A 22,970-nucleotide genomic window follows, 5' to 3' on the forward strand; every position below is an offset into this window, starting at 1 on the left:
CATTTTCAGTAGAGGCCCGGGGAGAAAAGTTCCAAGGGTAAGCAGAGACAGCATTACACACTACAAACAAACAGACTATTTACAGAGATTACATAAGTAAGCAAGTTAAACAAGTTCCACGGGTTAGAGTTAACCCTCTAATACAACAGGAAATATTCTCATGTTGCTCCATATTTATGGACAAATCTGTTACAACCAGAGTGTCGCTAGACTACAGCTGAACCTACACTGGGCAGGTAATACATTAGATCCTAAAAACAAATCATGTTCAGTCACAAATGTCCAAGCCTCCCATAGATAGAGGCTACTTCAAAAGTCTTCATCTGTGCAAACAATTGATACACTGTAGCACATATGCCCACACTTCAAACATATGCCTTATTTTAGTAAGAGACTTGTGTACTATGCACAAGTAACAACTCTTTATGATGGACTCACGTCAGCTCAAAAGCTTGAATAATTACAAACTATATTGGTCCACTATTTATCACATTTGTGTTGGTGTCTTTTTGTTAGTGGACCAACACAGCATTTCTTAATTTTTTATTCAAGGGGTGAAAGGTGTGGAACAGCAAGATAAAAGATGCATACAAGCCTTGCGGTCCTTCTTGTCAGTCAGCAGTTGGTTCATCTTTTCCTTCATTCGGTTTAGTTCCGCCTCTTTCCGCTTCATGTCATGATTATGCTGCCCTGCACGATTTGTAAGAATAGTCTGTAGTTTTGTTACCTGAAAATAGAAGTAAAACACATTCTAGTAGCCTCTGCTAGATTTACAGCTCCCTCCCCTACTAAGAAGGAGGGGTGCTAGCATCCCTCGGGCTTTTAGTACAAAAACAAGAGCAATACACTTAGGAAGGAGCTCAACATACTGCACAGAAAGTACAGTTGTGTATACCTACCATAAATGTAGATGTTAGAGTGTCTTCACTGTTGCAGTCATAACTGTAGGGTACTCCTGCCGGCAGGCAGCCCGAGGTCGGCCAGAATATCAAAGTCTGGGTTCGGCATCAGCCGTTTCAGCTAAAACCCTGACGTCAGAGTGCATGGGTATAAAGCTGACAGCCGACGCCATCTTCTCCAGCCTTTCTTGCCCCTGATGTCAGAAGCCCCCATAAAACCAAAAGGTGTCCCAAGGGAAACACAAATACACCAGAAAGGTAGGGGAAAAGGAAACACAGTAAGCAAATAGAAACAAGAGGGGTCTGGAGGGAGGGAAACACCGACTGCAACAGTGAAGACACTAACATCTACATTTATGGTAGGTATACACAACTGTACTATGTTCTTCGTGTTTCACTGTTGCAGTCATAACTGTAGGGTAGAATCCCAAAGCTGAGAATACAGGAGGAGGTTATGAAGTAGAAGGAGTAGCTATAAGACCCTGCAAGACAGCAGAGGAAAAGCCTGCCCTAGACTTTAAGGGAGGTTATAGTGCTTGGAAAAAGTATGCACAGAGCTCCAAGTGGCAGCCTCCAGAATGTCCTTGGTAGGAACTCCTCTGAGAAAGGCTGCTGAAGTGGCAGCTGCTCTAGTAGAATGAGTCCTGATGGTACCTGGAATCAGTTTTCCATAAAGAGAGTAACAATATCTTATTCCATGAGCAATCCATTGGGAAATAGTTTGCTTAGAAATGGCTTTACCAAGAGAACTAGAAGCAAAAGAAATAAGCAATTGATCTGATTTTCTGAAACTTTTAGTTTTGTCCAGGTAGAAATGTAGTTGCCTGTGTACGTCCAATGAATGCAAAATCCTTTCCCCCCTATTTTGGGGTTTTGGGAAAAAAGTAGGAAGGTGAATAGTCTGATTTAGAGCCACTCTAGAAACTACCTTGGCATAAAAGTAGGATTGGTCCTCAAGGAAACTCTGTCCTGATGGAAGATGAGGTATGGTTCCACGGCCATGAGGGCTTGTAACTCTGGCAGAAATCAAAGCCAACAAGATAGCTGTCTTCCAGGATAAGAACTTAATGTCCGCAGAGGCAGCAGGCTCAAAAGGAGGCAAAGTAAGCTTTTCCAGGACATAGTTGATATCCCAAGGAGGGACAGGAGGAGTTCTAGGAGGTTTTAAATTCTTAGCTCCACTCAGAAATTGTCTGACCAACTGGTGGGAAAAAATGGGAGGATCACAACTGAAATGTGCCGAAATAGCAGAAGCATGAATTTTAATGGAAGAAAATGAAAGACCTTTAATCAAAAGGTCTGAGAGATAAAGTAAAATAGATGAGATATCAGGTATTAAAGGATCAGAGCCACGATCCTGCATCCAAATACAAAATCTTTTCCATTTAGAAGCATAAGATTTCCTTGTACTAGGACGCCTAGCTTCCAAAAGAACATCCAAAACTTTAGAAGAGAAGGAATCAACTGCCTTTGATGAGCCAAGCTGCCAGACAGTCTTGATTTGAGAGTGAAATACCTGACCCTGATGCTGGGACAGAAGAGAATGGGTCAGAGGGAGACTCCAAGGAGGAACCAAGGAAAGGTGCAGTAGAGTAGGGTACCAAAACTGACTAGGCCAATTTGGAGCTATCAAAATGATCAGTCTGGGTTTGTCTAGCTTTATCTTTAGCAATACCAGAGGCAGAAGAGGAAGAGGGAAGGCATAACCCGAAAGATTCCTCCAGCTGAAAGACAGGGCATCCACTTTCCAAGCTGTCTTGTGGAAGGACCTGGTGCAAAAGAGAGGCAACTGATGGTTGAGATGGGATGCAAACAGATCTGAGGACAGCCCCAAACTGCAGTTATCTTGCTGAATAAGTTGGGGTCCAACATCCATTCGTGAGGATCCAAAATGTTCCTGCTTAGGCTGTCTGCTAAGAGATTTTGTTTTCCTGGAATGAACTGTGCCTGAAGATCCAGATTCAAATTTAGGGCTGTATCCCATAAGGCCATGGCAAGTCTGCAAAGGGGGTAAGAGTGAGAGCCCTCTTGCTTGTTTATGTACCACGACTGTGGTATTGTCTGTTCAAATTAGCAGAGGTCCTGGCTTCAAAAGATTCTGGAAGGCTAGAAGAGCATTTAGGACTGCTAACATTTCTTTCAAGTTGATGTGCCATAGAAGGTGTTTGTCCAAGAACCCTGTTGGCATTTGTCTAGAAAATGAGCTCCCCATGCATAATCCGAGGCGTCCGTGGTTATGATCCGAGTAGGTCGAGGTAGACGAAAGGGCTTGCCTTCGTTCAGAACACATGCCCTGGACCACCAAGGGAATTCCTTCTGGAGGCAGGGAATCAGTGGAATCATTGTATCCAGACTGTGGCAATGTTGAGACCATACACTCTTTAGGTACCATTGAAGTTTCCTCATGTGAAGCCTCGCATTTGGAATCAACAGGATGCAAGAGGCCATGTAGCCCAGAGCCTGCAGGAATTTCCTTGCAGTGAGCTGAGTAAATGCTGCCAAGGTCTTGAAGATTGAAGCCAGCTGTACCTTTTTCTGGAGTGAGGAAGGCCTTCTGTAAACTTGTGTCCAAAAGAGCTCCCAAGAAGGTCATTCGTTGAGAAGGAATCAAATGTGACTTTTTCGTGTTCACTGAGAATCCCAGTAGTAGGAGAAGACGTTGAACAAAATGCAGGTGTTAAAGTAGAAGGTCTTTGCTGTCTGCCTGAATTAGACAGTCATCCAGATAGGGGTAAATCTGAATCCCCTGAAGTCTGCAGTAAGCTACTACTGGAGCCAGGCATTTGGTAAAAACTCTGGGCCCAGTAGATAAGCCAAATGGCAGTGCAGAGAATTGGAAGTGTCTCGAGCCTGCCTTGAATCTAAGGTACTTTCTGCATTGCTGCCTTATGGGGACGTGTAAGTAAGCCTCTTAAGTCCAATGTTACCATCCAAGCATCTTGTGAGAGCACTGGAAGAAGTTGAAGTGTAAGCATCTTGAATTTTGGAATTTCCAAAAAGGTGTTTAATATCGAGAGGTCCAGAATGGGTCTCCAGGAATTTTGTTTTCTTGGGACCAGAAAAAGTCTTGAGTAAAAACCTTTCCCCACCTCTAGAGGTGGAACAGGTTGGTTCTATGGCTCTTAAGGCTAATAAGGCGTCCACTTGATTTAAGGCCTCTGTCCATTGATGTTTTGGCAGATCTGGCCAGCCGGAAGGCCTTGGCAGAGTGTGAAAGTGGAATCTGTAACCTTTCAAAATCACGTCTGGGTAATGCGAGTCCAATTTTGGTAAAAAAGAGAAAGTTTTCCTCCGAGGGGGGCATCCAGGGGAGGAGGACCTGAAGCCCAACAGAGGGAGTCATTGAGTCTGCTTTCTTTGGGTTTGAGATCTGTCTTCTCCCCTTCTAGGGGAAGAAGCAGTCCACTGTCTAGACCTGTAAGAGGCCTGACCCTGCGCCTGACCTCTGGAGTGTCTATATCTTCCCCTTTGAGGCCTGTCAGAGGTGGGAAAAGACCAATTTTTGGAGGGCCAATTTCTGGAAAATCTAGGAGGCTATACTTGCAAGAAATCTTTTAGTCTGCATAGACTTGGCTTTTTCTTCCATCTTTTTAATAACCTCCTCAGCCTTTTTCTTCCATCTTTTTAATAACCTTCTCAGCCTTAGACCCGAATAAGACATCATGCTGAACAGGGGCATCTAGCAATTTTGCCTTAACTTGTTCAGGTAAATTCTGCTCACGAAGCCAAGCATGTCTCCTGATAACCGTACCAGAGGCAGCCGCCCTGCAAGAAGCTTCTCTAAGGCATCAAAACCACAATGTAAACTATGTTTGCTAACTTGTTCAGTAGCATGCAACACATACTGTAATTCCTTGTCCTCAGCACATGCAGGAAAGGTAGAAATACTTTGTTTTAAAACAGATAAAAGAAACTGTTGATACAACATGTGAAACTGGCAATTTAAAGCTCTAATAGAAAGGGTAGCTGAAGTATAAAACTTTTTGCCCCACCTGTCCAAGGCACGAGAATCCTTTTCAGAGGGGATAGGATTCTTAGAGGAGGCGGCCTTAGCAGTCTTGGAACCCTGCAAAATAGTTTCAGGATCAGCAGAAGGGTTCTTGAATAAGAATTGATGGGAATCAGGGATCCTGTAAAATCTATCAGGCTTAGAAGGAGCAGGCAGCATGGAATCAGGATTCAAGTTAGCTTCAGAGAAGGCATCATCCACAATGTCAAGTACAGGAGGAATAGCTAAAGGCCTTTGCTGAGGGAGGAGGAGAAATTCCGAGTCTCTTTTTGGAAGCAGAATAATCCTGACCTTCCCAATGAAAATGCTCCCTCATCTCATGCAAGGTTTCCCCAAAAGAGAAATCTTCAGGGGGAGAGGCAGAGGGAACAGAATCCTCTGCATCCGAATCCTCATAAGGGGGAAAAGAGTAATCCTGATCAGAGGAAGAAACAGAAGATACAGAAGCCTGATCAGAGGAATCATAAGGGATATCCTGTCTAGGCCTTTTCTCAGGGGGAGGGTGAGAGCCCCTAATCATAGTTAATAAATCCTCAGCCATCCAAAGTAATTGCTTCTGAGTCTTAGGAGCTGAAGAAGCTTGAGCAGAAAGTCTGGGTTTAATTTGTCTTTGTGGAAATAGTAATGTGTGAAGGCCTGAAGACCCCCTCAGAAGCCGGTACCTGCACAGCGGTTCCGGACCCATCTGAAGGAGCGACGTCCGAAGGTCCTGCAGCAGACAAATTACTAGGCCTAGATGGCTCGCCATGAGAGTCCGTGTCGGCCATCGGTTCTGAAGTGGCGGACGACAGGGGCTGCAAAAGCACCTCACTGACGACCGCCGAAACCGAAGCTGGCTCTGGCTGCAAAGTATCCTGTTTGGACCTCGGAGGCCTGTCCTTGTCTTTACGCTTCTTCTGTAATCCGGTAGTCGGTAAAGTATCAGACGACATTCTATAATTGAATAGTCTACCGAAGTAATTCAAGGTCCAATCATACCTACGCTTGATAGTGTGAGAATTAAACCTGGCATAGAACCGACAACAAGAAACGTCGTGGTCAGGGCCTAAGCAAGGTAGACAGTAAGAGTGGAAATCTTTGAGGCATTTGTTTTCCACACGATACACAATTAACTTTTTCTGACATCGGAGGAGCAAGAAAAAAGTTTCCCCAATGGGGTACTTAGCTTTGAGAAGAGAAGTAGAAAACTTCGGACCGATGACGATCACACCACGTTGTCTTGAAAACGCCAACCAACAACTAGCGAATTGCTTTGCACCGCACGGCAAGAAAGACTGGAGAAGATGGCGTCGGCTGTCAGCTTTATACCCATGCGCTCTGACGTCAGGGTTTTAGCTGAAACAGCCGACGCCGGACCCAGACTTTGATATTCTGGCCGACCTCGGGCTGCCTGCTGGCAGGAGTACCCTACAGTTATGACTGCAACAGTGAAACACGAAGAACATCTGCCACAAACATTTCAGAAGCTGCTGAAAACACCAAGTATTTGTGCCCTGAAACAGATTCTTCCAAAAGCAACAGAATTAAGAGTTCCAATACAGAAACAATTTAACATTTGTTGACTGGAAAGTCGAACTAGGACAGAGCCTATTTTCAGAGGCGGCCTGAGGAGAAATGCTCAGTCTTTGGAATGTGGGAGGAAACCAGGGTACCTGAAAGAGATTCACATGAACGCAGGACATGCAGACTCCATGGAGATGGCACCCCAGCCAAGAAATGATACAACCTATTGCTGTGAGGCACCAACATTAACTGCACCATTGTGCTGCCCAAGTAAGCAGCATGCTACTCATGTGATACCAACTACAAACTACCCCTAACTTTGTAGCATGTCCAGGACATTTTTAGGGGTGGGAGATGGCTATTGTTTTTCATCTTCTTGGTCACTCATTTTAAAGCCTGAAGTGTACATTTGTGTAATGAATCTGGGATTGGAAAAAAAAACAGATGAAAGTGTCCTTTAACAGAATGCCCCGACCAATAAAAATCTGTTTTGACAAACCAGAGACTGTATAAACTGGCTTTACAGACCTAGCATACATTGTATGAAACGGTTGAAACATTTATTCGCTGGGAATTGTTTGCTCAAAAACAGTTTTTATCCTTGATTTTTGCCTCATTTTTGGGGTGTTCCTCATGCAGTTTTAAGACTTATTTTGATGGATATGAAGTCTGGGAAAACTGATCAAAATCAGCAACTATCTAAATATATTAAGAATAGTTAAGAGTCTTTGCCAAAAAAAAACAATGAAGGGCAATGTCCATGATTCCTGCACTAACAGAATGGAGTGGAGGCAGTTTGTGGATGAACGTAAATTACTCTGGTAATTATCAAATTTCACAGACTAGTGGCATTTGTGAAGATTTTGAATTCCAAGGCGACTCAGACTTGAAACAGTGTACATGCCAGATGTCCAACTGAATAAAGAAGCAATTATGCACACAGTAAACAGTGGGGTTATGACTGCAGAGTACAGAAAAATGGCTGGTCCTGGCCATCACAGTGAAGTTAGCAGCCACTAGTTTGGCCTCGTAGGAAGTGTGCACTTCAGAAAGAAAAATCCCAATGAGGCAAGCCAATAAAATCCCAAAAGCAATCAAAATGAAAAATCCCAACCTGGAAGGTAAACGCTGACAGCAACTGATGTAAAAAAAATCTTATTGCAAAATGGAACCAGAAGCAAGCGGTTTCGCGGTCAAACCGCTTCAGACAGTTACAATAATAAACAGCTACTTGACTATTTCAACGTTAAAGAAAGTACAGTTTTGTACCTACCATAAATGTAGATGTCCGATAGGTATGCATCTGCAGTCATAACATATGGGTTGTCCTGCCTCAGGCAGCCCTTCGGTCGGCCGGATTCCAAAGTCTGGGTCTGGCCTCGGCTGATGTCGCACTTTCCCCGACGACAGAGCGTCTGGGGTATAAAAGCATCAGCCGACGCCATTTTCCTCAGTGTTTCTTGCCCCAGATGCCAGGTGCCCTCTAGGAAGGCCAAATTTGGAGGAATGCAATAAATTCTATATATATATATATATATATATATATATATATACCACAGAGGGGAAGGAGGGAGGGTAAACCTGACTGCAGATGCATACCTATCGGACATCTACATTTATGGTAGGTACAAAACTGTACTATGTCCTTCAAGGATGCATCTGCAGTCATAACATATGGGTAGAATACCATAGCCAATCTGGGGGAGGAGGTACTATGAAAAGGATGGTGTAGTTAAGATACCCTGCAGGACTGCTGTAGCAAAACCTGTTCTGGATCTGGAGTATAAAGGTAAACTGTAATGTTTGGCAAATGTATGCACTGAGCTCCATGTAGCAGCTTCTAAAATGTCCTTGGTAGCCACCCCTCTTAGGAAGGCTGTAGTGGTGGCTGTGGCCCTGGTGGAATGAGGCCTAATGTTTGCAGGAACAGTCTTTCCATGAAAGGAGTAACAAAATCGAATGCAATTTCCTATACACTTTGAAATTGTCTGTTTGGAAATTGCTTTTCCTTGTACTCCAGCAGCATATGCTACAAGGAGTTGGTCAGTCTTTCTGTAACTTTTAGTTCTGTCCAAGTAGTAGCGTAGTTGTCTGTGTATATCCAGAGAGTGTAGAAGTTTTTCCCCTTTATTTTGTGGATTTGGGAAGAATGTAGGCAAATGAATAGCTTGGTTCAAGGATACCCTAGATACCACCTTTGGCATAAAAGTAGGATTGGTTCTCAATGAAACTCTGTCCTGATGGAAGATAAGAAATGGCTGTACTGCCATTAAAGCTTGTAACTCAGATACTCTTCTTGCTGAAGTTATGGCCAGAAGGAATGCAGTTTTCCAAGACAGAAACTGTAGATCCGCCGATGCTGCAAGGGAGGAAGTGTTAGTTTCTCCAGCACAAAGTTGAGATCCCACGTAGGTAAAAAGGGTTTCCTTGGAGGATTGATGTTTTTGATTCCTCTCAGAAATTGCCTGAGGAGAGGATGCGAGAAGATAGGTGGATCAACATTGTATTCTGCTGAAATTGCTGAGGCATGAATCTTAATGGAAGAATAGAACAGGCCATTGTGGAACAATTCTGCTAAGTATTCCAGAATATTTGTCATGCTTGCCACTGTCACATCTATGCCTTTAGTTGTGTTCCAAATAAGAAATCTTTTCTATTTTGCTGAGTATGTCTTCCTTGTGGAAGGTCGGCGAGCTTCCATAATAATGTCCTTTACTCTCGGTGACAAGTTATTTTGAGGGGGGTTTATGGAATTTTCCAGGCAGTTAGCTGCAATGTTTTCAAGTTGGGATGCATGATCTTGAAATTGTTCTGTGTCAGAAGTGGCCATAGGGGGAGAGGCCATGGTTTAGTCTGTGACATGCTCCTCAATAGTGGGTACCAGTGCTGCCTTGGCCAGTCTGGAGCTATCAGAATCACTCTTGGCTGTTCTGCCCTGATCTTCAGCAAAACCTTGGACATTAATGGGAGAGGTGGGAAGGCATAGACCTTTAGAGCTTTCCCCAGCTGAAAGAGAGAAAGTCCACCCTCCAAGCTTGTGGGTGGTATGCCCTTGAGCAGAATGTTTTCAGTTGATTGTGGGGCAAGGCGAACAGATCGATCTCCGGCTTTCCCCATGCTTGTGTTAGGAGTAGAAAGATGTCTGGGTGCAGCATCCATTCGTGTGCATCCATGGTAGTTCTGCTTAAGCTGTCTGCCAGTACATTTTCTTTCCCTGGCACGAACTGGGACTGTAGTTGGATATTGAGTTTCAAGCATAGTTTCCATAGATTCATGGCCAGCCTGCATAGAGGGTAGGAATGCGTGCCTCCTTGCTTGTTTATGTACCACATGACTGTGGTGTTGTCTGTCCTTATTAACAGGTGGTCTTGGTGGGGGAAAGGTTTGAAGGCCTCGATTGCGTGCATCACTGCCAGCATTTCCTTTTGGTTTATGTGCATGCGCAACTGTCCTTGAGACCATAGGCCTTGGATACATTTGCCCTCCATGTGTGCTCCCCATCCTCGGTCTGAAGCGTCCGTGGTGGTTTGTGAAGCGTCCGTGGTGGTTTGTTTTTGGTTTGTTGAAGGGCAACCCTCTGTTGGACTGGCAGGCTTGAGCCCACCACAGGGATTCCTTTTGAAGGCAAGGAATGATTGGTATCAAAGTTTCCAAACTGTGACTGTGTTGAGACCATACACTCCTGAGGTACCATTGTAATTTTCTCATATGCAACCTGGCTTGTGGAATCAGAATTATGCAGGATGCCATGTAACCCAGGGCCTGCAGGATTTTCCTTGCAGTTAGCAGAGTTTGTCTCGTCAGATTCATGAAGTAATCTGGAAGTTGTTTTTGTTTTTCTTCTGTGAGAAAGGCCATTTGGGTGGTTGTATCTAGATCTGCACCCAAAAAGGTTATCCTTTGGGATGGAACAAGTCTTGATTTTTGGATGTTGGTTGTGTATCCCAAGGCCTGTAATAGGTGGATGGCATAGTCCAAGTCCTTTATCAAATTTTTCTTGTTGTCCGCTTGTATAAGGCAGTCGTCCAGATATGGGTAGATTTGAATCCCCTGAAGTCTGCAGTGTGCAATTACTGATGCCAGGCATTTCGTGAATACTCTGGGCACAGTAGATAAGCCAAAGAGCGATGCTGAGAATTGATAATGCTCTGATTCTGCAAGAAATCTGAGGTGTCTTCTGCAACTTTGCCGAATAGGGACATGCAGGTATGCCTCCTTGAGATCTAGAGTCACCAGCCAAGACTCCTTGCCCAGCATGGGAAGAAGTTGCTGTAGGGTCAGCATCTTGAATTTTGGCACAATGAGGTAAGTATTCAGTGCGGACAGGTCGAGAATAGGCCTCCATTGATTTTCTTTTCTTGGAACAAGGAATAATCTGGAGTAAAATCCTTGACCTTGTTCTGAAAGAGGTACCTTTTCTATGGCTTTCATTTGAATTAAGTTGTTGATCTGCTTTAAAGCCTCTGCCCTCTGATTTGGTGGCAGGTTTGGCATTCCGTTTCTTTTTGGCAAAGTGTGGAAGTGGAACCTGTATCCTCTGTCTATTATTTGCAGTGTCCATGTGTCCCTTGTAATGTAATGCCAGTTTTTTGAGAATAAAGAAAGCTTTCCGCCCAATGGTGCTTCCAATTGAGCCCTGGTCGGTGGAATCAAAGGAAAGTCATTGAGTCTGTCCAGGTGTAGTAGTTGTTGTTGCTGTTCCTGCACTACCTCTCTGGTTGGTAGGCTGCCACTGACGGCCTCTGTAAGAGCCTCTAGCTTGCCCCCTACCTCTCGGACGCCTGTTCCTACCCCTCTGGGATCTGTCCGAGTCTGGAAAAGACCAATTCTTAGTAGGCCAGTTTCTGCTGAATCTCGGTGGTTGTACTTGCAGAAAGTCCTTAACTGTTTGCACAGATTTTGCCTTTTCTTCAAACTTCAAGACCTCCCGAGCCGAGGAACCAAATAATTTTTGTTTTTCCATTGGAGCATCCAGGAGTTTAGCTTTAACATGGTCTGGTAAAGATTGTTCCTTCAACCAGGCATGCCTACGAATAACTGCCCCAGTCATAGCTGACCTACATGAAGCTTCCAGTGCATCATAACCACACTGCAAAAAATGATTACTAACCTGCTGTGAGTTATGTACCAGATCCTGAAGGGATTTACGGTCAAGGGGTTCAGAAGAGGAAAGCTTCTTATGCAATTCATCTAACAAATACTCTTGGTACTGTATCATATGAAATTGACAATTTAATGCCCTCAAGGAAAGAGAAGCAGAAGTATATACCTTCTTGCCCCATCTCTCTAAAGCTCTAGACTCCCTTTCAGAAGGTAGAGGATTTTTGGCAGTGGCAGCTGCAACCCCTTTTGGGCCCTGAGAAATAGTATCTGGGTCTGCAGAATGGGCCTTGTATAGATGTAGATGAGAATCCGGGACCCTGTAGTATCCATCAGGTTTGGCAGGAGCCGGAGGGAGAGAATCAGGGGCTGTACTAACATCATTGTACACATCATCAATAACATTCAAAACCGGAGGTATAGCCAAGGGCCTATGCTGAGGTAAATGTAAAAAGGTCCTTAATCTCTTTCTAGAAACAGAAAATTCCTGACCCTGCCATTGAAAATGTTCTCTCAGAGCGCAGTGTCTCACCAAAGGAAAACTCTTCAGGAGGGGAGGCCGAAGGGATAGATTCTTCAGTATCAGAATCCTCGTAGGCCGAATAAGCCTCCTCCTGGTGATCTGACAATACAGATCCATCCGTAGACTCATCTGAAGAGTGTTGGTCAGAGGGCTCAGTCCTGGGCCTTTTGTCTGGTGGTGGTTGGGAGCCCCTGTCCGGGTGAGGCTGAGAACCTCTAATTAAAGAAATAAGATCCTCTGCAAGGCTGAGGATCTGAGAACTAGAAGAAGGTCTCAGAGGTAGTCTTGGGAGGCAAAGTTTTAGCAAGTTTAGCAGCTTTAGCCCTGGAAAAAGCCTTAATGGACATGGATGCAGGGGGTCTAGCTGTACCACGTGCAGGAGTAGACTTGTCCAAAGGAATGGTGTCGGACATTTCCTGGACGCTGGTTTCAGTAGGTAGCTCAGTAGCCGACTCAGCCGGGGCCTCCAGGGCCGCGGTGGTCGGTTGAGTGGATTCGGTTAAAGGAAGTACCGAGGACTCTGTTTCGGCCGAAACAGAGACACTCGCGGTAGGCCTAACCGTGGTTTCAGACGAAACTGCGGGCCGCGAGTGTTGGTCCTTGTCCTTCCGTTTTTTCACCAAATGCGATGTCGGAGTCTCCGACGGCATCTTATATGCAAAATTAGCCCCAAAGAATTCCTTTGCAAACTCCGACCGACGTCTAAGAGTTAGTCGGTTGAAGGAAGCACAGGCTGAACAGGCCGAGACGTCGTGGTCTGGGCCTAAGCAAGGGAGGCAGTAAGAGTGGAAATCCTTATGAGGTATTAGTTTCCCACAAGTTAAAACAATTATTTACTTTATCTGACATCGGCTGAGGCAAGAAAGAGTCCCCAACGGGGTACTTAGCTTTTTCGAAGTCTTCGGTAGCTGAATCACAGGAGCTGACCGACCGGCACTTGAGAACTGCTTCTGCTTCGGGCACCGCGCGGCAAGAAAGACGGAGGAAAATGGCATCGGCTGATGCTTTTATACCCCAGACGCTCTGACGTCGGGGAAAGTGCGACATCAGCCGAGGCCAGACCCAGACTTTGGAATCCGGCCGACCGAAGGGCTGCCTGAGGCAGGACAATCCATATGTTATGACTGCAGATGCATCCTTGAAGGACATCCACTGGTACCACAACTACATGGTCTTCCGAAGGTACATAAACATCCAACACCCCCCCCCCATTGAGACCCATTGTTGCCAGAGGGGGGTGGTTGACCGAACCTCTGTCTATATACCTTGACACTCAATTGAGGAAGGTTTTGAATTTGTATCCTTTTGTTTTAAAAGATACAACAGTTTTTGCAGGATTTATATAGTTGTCAGTAAGGCATCCGAGTTTCCTTTTGAGCTACTTGCTACAATGGATGCAGTCTCACTCTTCACATGTATTCCCAATGATGAAGGTATTAGGATGGTGAAGACTGTTCTGCTTAGACATGACCATTATAGCCCACAGCACACTGATTTTATTTGCATGCTTTCAGAACTAGTTCTAGAACATAATGCGTTATTTGCAGATAATTACTATTGGCAAACCGCTGGTGTCGCCATGGGCACCAGCTGTGCCAATTCATATGCAAATTTAGTATGTTAGAGTGGGAACAGCAGAATGTTATGAATGTGAAAGATGGGCAGGTAGCTTTTTATCGCCAATTTGTCGATGACATTTTTATTTGTTGGAAGGGCAATGAACATGATTTGACTTCATTCTACCATAAATTGAATAGTAGTCCCTTCTTGCGATTTACTCTTAATATGTCCACAGAGTGTGTTAATTTTTTTTTTTTTAGATGTAATGGTTTCTATGGAGAATACTACAAGAACTAAAGGTGCACAGAAAAGATAGTTATACACCTGCCTTCTTACATAGAGTCTGCATCCACATCATGTTTTTTCTAATGTTGTCGGAGGACAGGGCATGAGGATGTCTCGCCTGTCAGGTGAAGTGAGTTTTTCATGCAAGTTGGACTACCTTAAAGATGCCTTTATACACAGGGGTTACTCAGTTGAGGTTGATCAAGCATTTATGAAAGTTCGTAGAGAACGTCCTGGAAGGGGGAGACCTTATTATTCTGAACATTCAATCTCATGAACAATTGTTCATCCCAGAGGCCATCTCATCTTCCTTTAGTTCTTTCTTTTACACAAGATATTGATTTGGTGAAAAACAGAATTGGTCAGTGTTAGTGGATTAAGAAACAAGGTAGTAGGCCCTTCCCCCAAGTTTGTCTAAGAATAGGAAAAATCTGAGACAAATGCTGCGTTATCCTAAGCTTGCACGAACAGCATCTACACCTTTGGGAGGGACACTGAAATGTAGATATTGTTCATTTGTGGACGTCAAGATTTTTTTAAGCATCCTGTCACTGGAAAACTTTGGGAGTTACGTCCTTCAGCTATCTGCAACATGGCTAATTTGGTTTATGTTGCACACTGTCAAATGTTTTAATTTTTACGTTGGCAAGACTAATAGGAGATTAAGAGACAGGATTCGGGACCGTGATTACTGCACTAGGAGAGGTGAATTATTTAGTGCACTTGCAAAGTGCACACTACAGTTAGGAAGGGAACACACTTATTTCAAGTTTTATCTGTTATACATGACAATGGCAGACTGGGACCTATTAGTCACAATACTGAAAATATTGAACTAGAGTGTATCCTGAGACTTGGGGCACATAGATACATGGGGCTTGAATGATTTAGTCCATATTTAAATCAGCTTTAAGGATGAAGAAACGGTTAAACTACGTATGTGCCATATATCTGTGTGGATTTTTATGCTGTATGTAAGTAGCTGTTGCTTTAACGTGCTTTTTACCAATTGGATTTTGTGTTTTTGGAGGGAATTTTATTGATTAATTGGCTGTTGGGGAGTAGGTATATAAAGAATGCTCTGTTTTTTTTATTGTAACTAAATTGTAACTGTCTGATGAAGCAGTTTATTTGACCGCAAAAGCACTTACTTCTGGTTCCATTTTGCAATAAAAGATTTTTTTTTTTTTTTTTTACATCAGTTGCTGTCAGCGTTTACCTTCCAGATTAGGATTTTTCATTTTAAGTGTGCACTTGTTTAAAGAAATTTTGGATACTTTACTGTAGCCATTTTATATGACAATTGGACACTTCAGATTTACAGTCATGTGGCTGTAACTGATGGGTACAGACATATGACACTGGACTGTAAATCTGAAGTGTCCAATTGTCATATAAAATGGCTACAGTAATGTGGCTGTAACTGATGGGTACAGACATTATTTGACAGCACTGCTAGTGGTCTTATGAATCCAAAAGAACAAACATTTATAAGTAAAGTAACGCAAGTGTGGGGCCCATGAATTTCAAAAATGACCAAGGTACACATGATCCATTACAGAAGAGAGGTTATTTGGCATTTAAAAACTGTTTAGCACATGTTCTGGATCCAATGTTCTGGATCCAATTGTTACAGACCTCGTTTTTACCAAGAGGTTCAGCTGGGTCAGTACCACCCATTTTCAGCGGAGGCCCAGGGAGAAGCTGCAGCTACACCAAATTACATACCTAAAGAAATGTAAACAGAAACTTTAGTTACATTGTACAATGTTTAATATAAAAATACATCAAATTTTTGATGACAAAATACAACAGTATGTATTAGGAGCAGTCAGACATGGAATTCTATTTAATAGAAATAGTGATCAGAAGTTTGAAATAAAGGTACATGAGAATGAAGGAAGAAACCTGTTAAGTATTAGAATATGGATATTTATAGAGTTATTTTACATTTGTTGACCGGGATAGTCTAACTGGATACATGTCCATTTTCAGTAGAGGCCCGGGGAGAAAAGCTCCACATTTACAATATTTTTTTACAGTAAGAGATTTTACAAAAAAAAATTGAGGTACATTAGTTTTTTACATTACATTGGAATTTTACTCACAAATTGAGTTCATATCCGGTATAGTTAATCATAGCAATGAAATCATAAGTAACTGTACAGACGCATACTCTTTTTAGGTAACAGAAAAGTATCTAGCACATGCTAAGATGAGTAATACCCCCTGGCAAGTGAGGTAGTCAGGGTTAGCACAGGGGCATAACCATTGTGCTTTAAGGTATGGTTTCAGTTTGCTTTTAAATAGGGTGCTTGAGGTAAGGGAGGTTAGATCACTGGGGAGGGAGTTCCAGGTTTTGCCAGTAGTATTAGAGAACAGAGATTCACCAGCCAAATTGTTAGTTTTACATATTTGCACAAGTTGTTTATTAGATGAGCGCAAGGTCTTTAGGTTGCTATAGGGGGTAATAAGAGGTCAGTATTGGTGTGTTAGTAGGTTGATACAGGATCTTGTGGGCAAGTTAGTTGGTTACCCGTTAAGATTTAGCAGCTCTAACCATCCTAGCCGTTTAAGATTGTGACAATGATAGGTTCTGTAGGAAGACCCAGTTGCAAATTTGGCAATGTTATTGTAGGAGATGGCCAGCTTGTTCAAGTTGCTTTTACATAGTTTAGTATATATATATATATATATATATATATATATATATATATATATATATATATATATATAAGGGAGGCATATAGTAGGATAGAGATTAAGTGGGTATGGGCAATAGTGGACCCGGCTAGTGGGGTTAGAAAGGGTTTGATCCTGTAGAGGGAACCTAGTTTCTTGTTGATTGTTTTTATAGTACTGCTTATATGGGAAACAAAGGTAAGGTTGTTATCTATTAGTACCCAAAGTAGTTTTGTAGTGGGATCTGGAGAGGTAATAGTACCATTACTTGATGTAACAGTAAACTTAAGTGGGCAGGATCTACGGGTGGGGGTAGATAAGAGCAGGTTAGATTAGCAGATCAGATTAGAGATGGAGACGACTAGGCAACTTGTTTATTGGCATTGGTTTACCAAGTTTGCCCAAATGGGCAGAGGCCCAGGGAGAAAAGCTCAGACACAAAACTTCAGCAAGTGTAATCCTTAATTGTACCTTATAAAAATATTTAATGAAAAAAGTACAAAAAAAAAGTGTACAATGCTATACAGTACAATTTTAAAATGTCATTTTTGTAATGGCACTGAAATTATCGATTTACGAAGATGCAAGAAAACTTGCTCCGTCTGTATAGGTCTCAAGTCTGCTAGTGTACGTTATTAGCATGCTTTAGGTTACATGGTCTTGCAGAACTCTTGCATTTTGGCAGGGAAGAAACCATTTACGTAGCCTTTATGGTTACACGTTTGTATTTATTGTATGCTTTGACTTTGTCTAATCAAGGCTGAAGTCAGTCTCTACAGCATGTTAGGTTATCTGGGCAGGTGACCTTAAAAAAAAAAAAAAAAAAAGTCTGACTAAACCTTCAAAATATCCAGTACATTAAGTGAAGATCTCCTTTCTGGAGACAAATCTTGCAGAACCATCAGCAATTGATAAACATGCTGGTATACCACAAGTATCTGAACATGTTGGTATACCACGAGTATCTGGTTTGGGTATCTAGGTTTCAACTCTAAATTAAATGAGTTGACAACTTTACATTTGAAATGTAAAACGCAGCACACAATCAGCAGAAACCTGCTCTTCTGTGCGACTAGAGTTTTCTGACAGCAAAAACTGATCTTGTGTGAGGACACTCTGACCAGAATAAATAGCTACTGCACCAGAGTATTTAAAGGTTTAGACAGTTTAAGAAGGATACCGATGTCTACGTTGGACTCGTTTCCCAGGCTGCTTTCAGCATCTAGTGGTCGTGCATAATTAGACTGATGCAATATGTAGTGGTCTTTTTTGGGGGTGGGACAGAAACTGACTGTGTGCTGTAGCTAACACACACATACACTTGAGCAAGTTAAGTGCAAAACACGGTCACTCTTCTACAGGCCAAAGGTTTTAAGTGACAGTTTACCTTCCTTCAGAGTTTGTTACATTTTGGGTGTCCAGATGCAAAGTTCATGTGAACCACATCCCAACAGCAGAAAGTCCAAATTGTAAGCAGATGCCAGGTGTAGTCCACACAATGTTAAATGGAACTGCATGTCAGCTAGCAAACCACACACATACATTAATACAACCTTCGAAATCTTCCCCTTCCCACTTTCTACTTCCCCCAGTTTTCTACACAGATTCCATCTAATTCTCGTTAGCTCCTCTTCACCACCGAATCAGAAGGCTACCTCATGCTAGTCATACCAAGTCTCTCAGCCTCCGTTCCCCCCAAAACAATGTGTGGATTTTTGACTGAGACCACCACTGTACACCCCTCTCTCAACGAGAAGAGAATTGCCCATATGTGTATGTGTGTAAGTATTACACACCCCAGTGGAAGACACCATGTTTGCGTAACCTACCAAAAAGCAGTTTGTAAGTATTACACACCCCAGAGGCAGACACCATGTTTGCGTAACCTACCAAAAAGCAGTTTTTTGGACATCTCCTGAATAAGGATGTGAACCTTTGGAAAATGAAAACCAACACACTTACCTCATCTTTCTCAGTTTTCAGTAAAACCTGCATGTTCTTGTTTTTCACCAGCAGCTGGCGTTCTTTTATCTGCTGAGATGCAATTTCACCATCAAGCACTTTGATCTGTTCCTGGATAGAATAAATGGTACCCTGATCAATGACCCATGCAAATTATATTTGTCCCAATACCATTTGTAAGGGTCACAATTATTAAAGGGGTGGTGTCCCATTGCACAAACTTCTCATTACACACAAATTTTAGTAATTTCGTTATCAAGTACTATTAAATGGCCAATATTGCTGAATGAACCAAAACCCGTAAAGTAGATGTCTTATCACCCTGCAGTTTGACAGACTGACAATCAATGAGAAGACATCATGCCACCTGTGTACAGTTTATAGTCTACATTAAAGGTCACAGCACAGTCAAACCTTCAACTGCCAATAAATGTATAGCACTGCCTGGGCTGTCGGAGGGCTGACCCAAAGTGCCAGACACTCTTTACTAACAGAACTTTTTCCCAACAGCTTTACTACTTTTGCTCCCAAACCTGCAAATTAAGAGAGGACACTAAAATACAAGGAAAAAAAAACATTCCATTAAATCTTGAAGACACCTCTGAATATCTACACAGTATATGTTTGGATGCCTAAAACTCAGAATTTTTGGGAAAAAAAAGTTAAGACCAGAACTAAATGACTACAACTTCTGGAAACAAACACCAGTGTCAATATCCTAAAGGATTTCCAATGATCATTACCTACCATGTAAATGGCACAAGAATTTTTGGGAAAAAAAGTTAAGACCAGAACTAAACGACTACAACTTCTGGTACCAATCACCAGTGTCAATATCCTAAAGATTTCCAATTATCATTACCTACCATGTAAATGGCACAAGGGAGTGAAGTAACTTTGAACTTACTCCTCCTACACTAACTAGAAAGGCCCTACTTCACTGACCTTCAGTTTTTCCTGGCTCCGTTTCAGGAAGTCCTGCTCACTATGACTTTTCAACTGCTCAGTTTCAAGTTGCTGTGCTTTAGCACTGCTTTCCCGGTAAGCACTCAACAAGCTATGACAACAGTTTGCAAGCGTAATCAATTCAGAGCAGGGCTCGTTCATGGAATCCTCCCTGAAGTCCTCTTCATCAGGGGCCAGAAGACCCAAAGCTTTCAATTCCTAAAACAAAAAATAGAAGTTATGTTCTTACCATAACGTTCCATGTTAGTTGTCTTCTCGCCTTCTTCTTGCTGGATGGGTTCGGAGCCGACCTCGGCTCCGACTCGGCCACTCTAAAAGCTCGAGAGTTGGTTCCACCGGCTCGAGGCTCCCCTTATATCCCACAATGCTAGGCGAGAGTTACCTCAGATCTCGTTTGTAAGCTAACCCAGCTTATATCAATAACAGTATAACTGTAAACAGAATCCACCTCTAACAGCAGGAAGAAAAGGGGTGACCTACATCCTGAAACAAGAAATATGCATAATAGCATATGACTAAGAAAGAGGTGGTAGAAAGAGAGGTCACGATCACAACTCCTCTAGGTCTGTCCAGGCCAGGGGGAAGGAGGGTGGGGCCAAGAAGAAGGCGAGAAGAAGACAACTAACATGGAGCGTTATGGTAAGAACATAACTTCTATATGTTAAGTTGTCTATCTCGCCTTCATTCTTGCTGGATGGGACCGTCCTAGCACCTTGTCCCGGGTGGCCTAACGGAACAGACTCCTGAGAACAGTGGAACCAAAATTAGCTCTATGCCTAGAAGCTAAATCCAACTTATAATGGGAAATAAAAGTGTGAGGAGTAGCCCAAGTAGCCGCTGCACAAATGGTGTCAATAGGCAGTCTGTCTTGGAAGGCTAGAGAAGTAGCCAAAGCTCTGGTGGAATGGGCTTTAGGTTTATTAGGCAGTTTTTGGTGTCTAATCTCATAAACAAGGGTAATCAGAGATGTTAGCCATCTGGATAATGATACCTTTGAAACTGGAAGTCCCTTTCTGCTTTCCGCATAGGAGACAAACAGCTGATCAGATTTTCTGAATTGTTTCGTCCTGTCCAAGTAGTACCTTAATTGACGAACATCCAGGCAGTGTAATTTTTGTTCAGACTTATTTGAATACTCCGGGAAAAAGACAGGGAGGTCAATGCATTGGTTTAGATTTGATGTTGAAACCACCTTAGGCAAAAAGGACGGGTTAGTTCGTAAGGAAACTCTGTCCTTATGGAACAAGAGATAAGGAGAACGACAACTGAGTGCTTGAAGTTCTGAAATTCTTCTAGCTGATGTGATAGCCACCAGAAAGAGAGTTTTCCATGATAATAATTTTAAGGAACATGAAGCTGCAGGTTCGAAAGGGGAAAGAATCAAAGAAGCAAGAACTAAATTTAGGTCCCAAGGAGAAGGAGGATTTCTTATAGGAGGTCTGAGAAGAAAAACTCCTTTCAAAAAGGCTTTGCAAAGTTTGTGGGACATAAGGGCAGATTCAGAAATGCCCACATGAAAATTAGAAATAGCTGCCAATTGAACCTTAAGAGTAGATGGAGATGAACCTGCATGGAAGAGTTCAGCTAGAAAATCAAGGACTAGTTGGATGGAAGCGGTGAAAGGATCTATGTCCTTTCCTTGTGCCCAGTATGAGAAGCGTTTCCACTTACTCAAATAAATCTTTCAGTGGAAGATTTATGGGAAGCTATCAATATATCTCTAACCGAGTGAGATAATTGAGGAAGCCTGGCTACGGTTGGAACTGGAGGAACCAAGCAGTGAGGTTCAGAGAGGGAGGGCGATGAAACTGACCCGATTGGTGGATCAAAAGATCTGGAACTAGGTCCAGACTCCACGGTCGCTCAAGAGAAGCGATGTAGAAAGGGGAGCCACACTTGTCGAGGCCAGTAAGGAGCAATGAGGATCAATGAGGCCTTCTGAGCGATAGCTTTCTGTATTACTTGAGAGATCAGAGGGAAAGGAGGAAATGCATACAGAAGTCCCGGGGCCAAACTTGGACTAGAGCGTCCCTGCTGGGTTGGCCTGGTAAAGGGAATAGAGTGAAGTATTCTCTGCACTTGCTGTTTTGGGGAGTAGCATAAAGATGGCAGCAAGGCTGACCCCACTTGAGAAATATCTCTCTCACTACAGAGTCTTTCAGAGACCACTCGTGAGGCATGAGTATAGCTCTGCTCAACTTGTCCGCAATGTGATTGGACTTCCGGGGATGTGCGTTGCTATCAGAAAAGCGCTGAGAAGAAATCGCCCATTGCCACAGTCTGAGTGCTTCTCGACACAGGGGTATGACCTGGTTCCGCCTTGTTTGTTGATGTACCACACTACAGACATATTGTCTGTCTGGATTGCAATCGTTCCCAGGGAAGAGAGTCTTGAAGGGCTTGCAACGCTAAAAGCACTGCTCTCATCTCAGAACATTTATGTGCAAGTGGCATTCGTTTGGTTGCCATGTGCCCTGGACTGTCCTGCCCTGATAATGCCCCCACCCGATCAGGGAGGCATCCGTTGTCAGAGTAGCAACCGGAGGAGGTGGAACAAATGGTCTTCCGACAGGAGCTGGGGAAGACATCCACCACATGAGATGCTTTTGCACGCTTGCGTGATCATAATGGTGTGAGACATTGGAAGTTCCTGGTATGACCATTGAGAAAAAGCATCCACTGAAGGATCCGCATGTGGTATCTGGCCAATGGGAGGAGAGGTATGGCGCTGCCATGATTCCCAACACCTTTAGTACTAACCTGGCTTTGGCTCTGATGTTGTTGCGACGTGACACCAATTTGTGAATGTCTGCTATCCTTTGGTTCGTTAGCATTGCAGACATGTTTATAGTATCTAAATTTGCCTATGTAGGTAATAGTGCGACAAGGCGACAAAACAGACTTTTCGCAATTTATTGAAATACCCAGTTTTTGACAAGCGAAAAGTATAATCTCTGGCCATCAAAGGAGATGCTTGGTGGGAGCTGTGAGAAGCCAGTCGTCCAAATATGGAAACACCTGGAATCCTTGTCGTCTCAGGTGAGAAGCTACCACTGCCATGCATTTGGTAAACACCGGGGGCAGTGGTGAGACCAAAGGGCAGGGCTCTGAACTGAAAATGACTGGTTCCCAGCCTGAAGCGGAAGAATCTTCTGGGCGTCTGTTCATTTTATGTGATAGTGCATCCGAAGGTCTATAGAGCACATCCAGTTTCCTTTGCCCAAAAGGGAAGAATGGATTGCAGTGTGACCATCCGAAATCTTGTTTTCTTGACTGATTTGTTCAAGACACTGAGATCCAGTTCCCTGTTTTCTTTGGAACTAAAAAGAACCTTGAGTAGATTCCGGATCCTTGTTGGTCTGCTGGCACTAACTGAATTGCTCTTTTTGTAAGCAGTTTTGAAATTTCCAAAGCTGCTATATCCCTTTGAGCGGGTGGAACATCTGGAAGGGATTTTTTTGACTGATTTGGAAAACGAAGA

General features: G+C 43.2%; 1 protein-coding gene across 1 annotated transcript in view; it reads right to left on the reverse strand.

Annotated features, from left to right (window-relative positions):
• Positions 1-547: 547 nt before the first annotated feature.
• The window catches only part of LOC122789781 (afadin- and alpha-actinin-binding protein-like), a 43,394-nt gene continuing 20,971 nt past the window's right edge, over positions 548-22,970 (reverse strand). Inside the window, exons 3-5 of the mRNA XM_044057222.1 lie at positions 19,469-19,687; positions 18,524-18,634; positions 548-727 (exon numbers count right to left, since the gene is read on the reverse strand). Coding sequence (XP_043913157.1) covers positions 548-727; positions 18,524-18,634; positions 19,469-19,687 — 510 coding nt within the window. The remainder of the gene's footprint in view (positions 728-18,523; positions 18,635-19,468; positions 19,688-22,970) is intronic.

The sequence above is a fragment of the Protopterus annectens genome, chromosome 15.part0 (assembly GCF_019279795.1).
Source record: "Protopterus annectens isolate FY-2018-M chromosome 15.part0, PAN1.0, whole genome shotgun sequence".
Taxonomy (NCBI): domain Eukaryota; kingdom Metazoa; phylum Chordata; order Ceratodontiformes; family Protopteridae; genus Protopterus; species Protopterus annectens.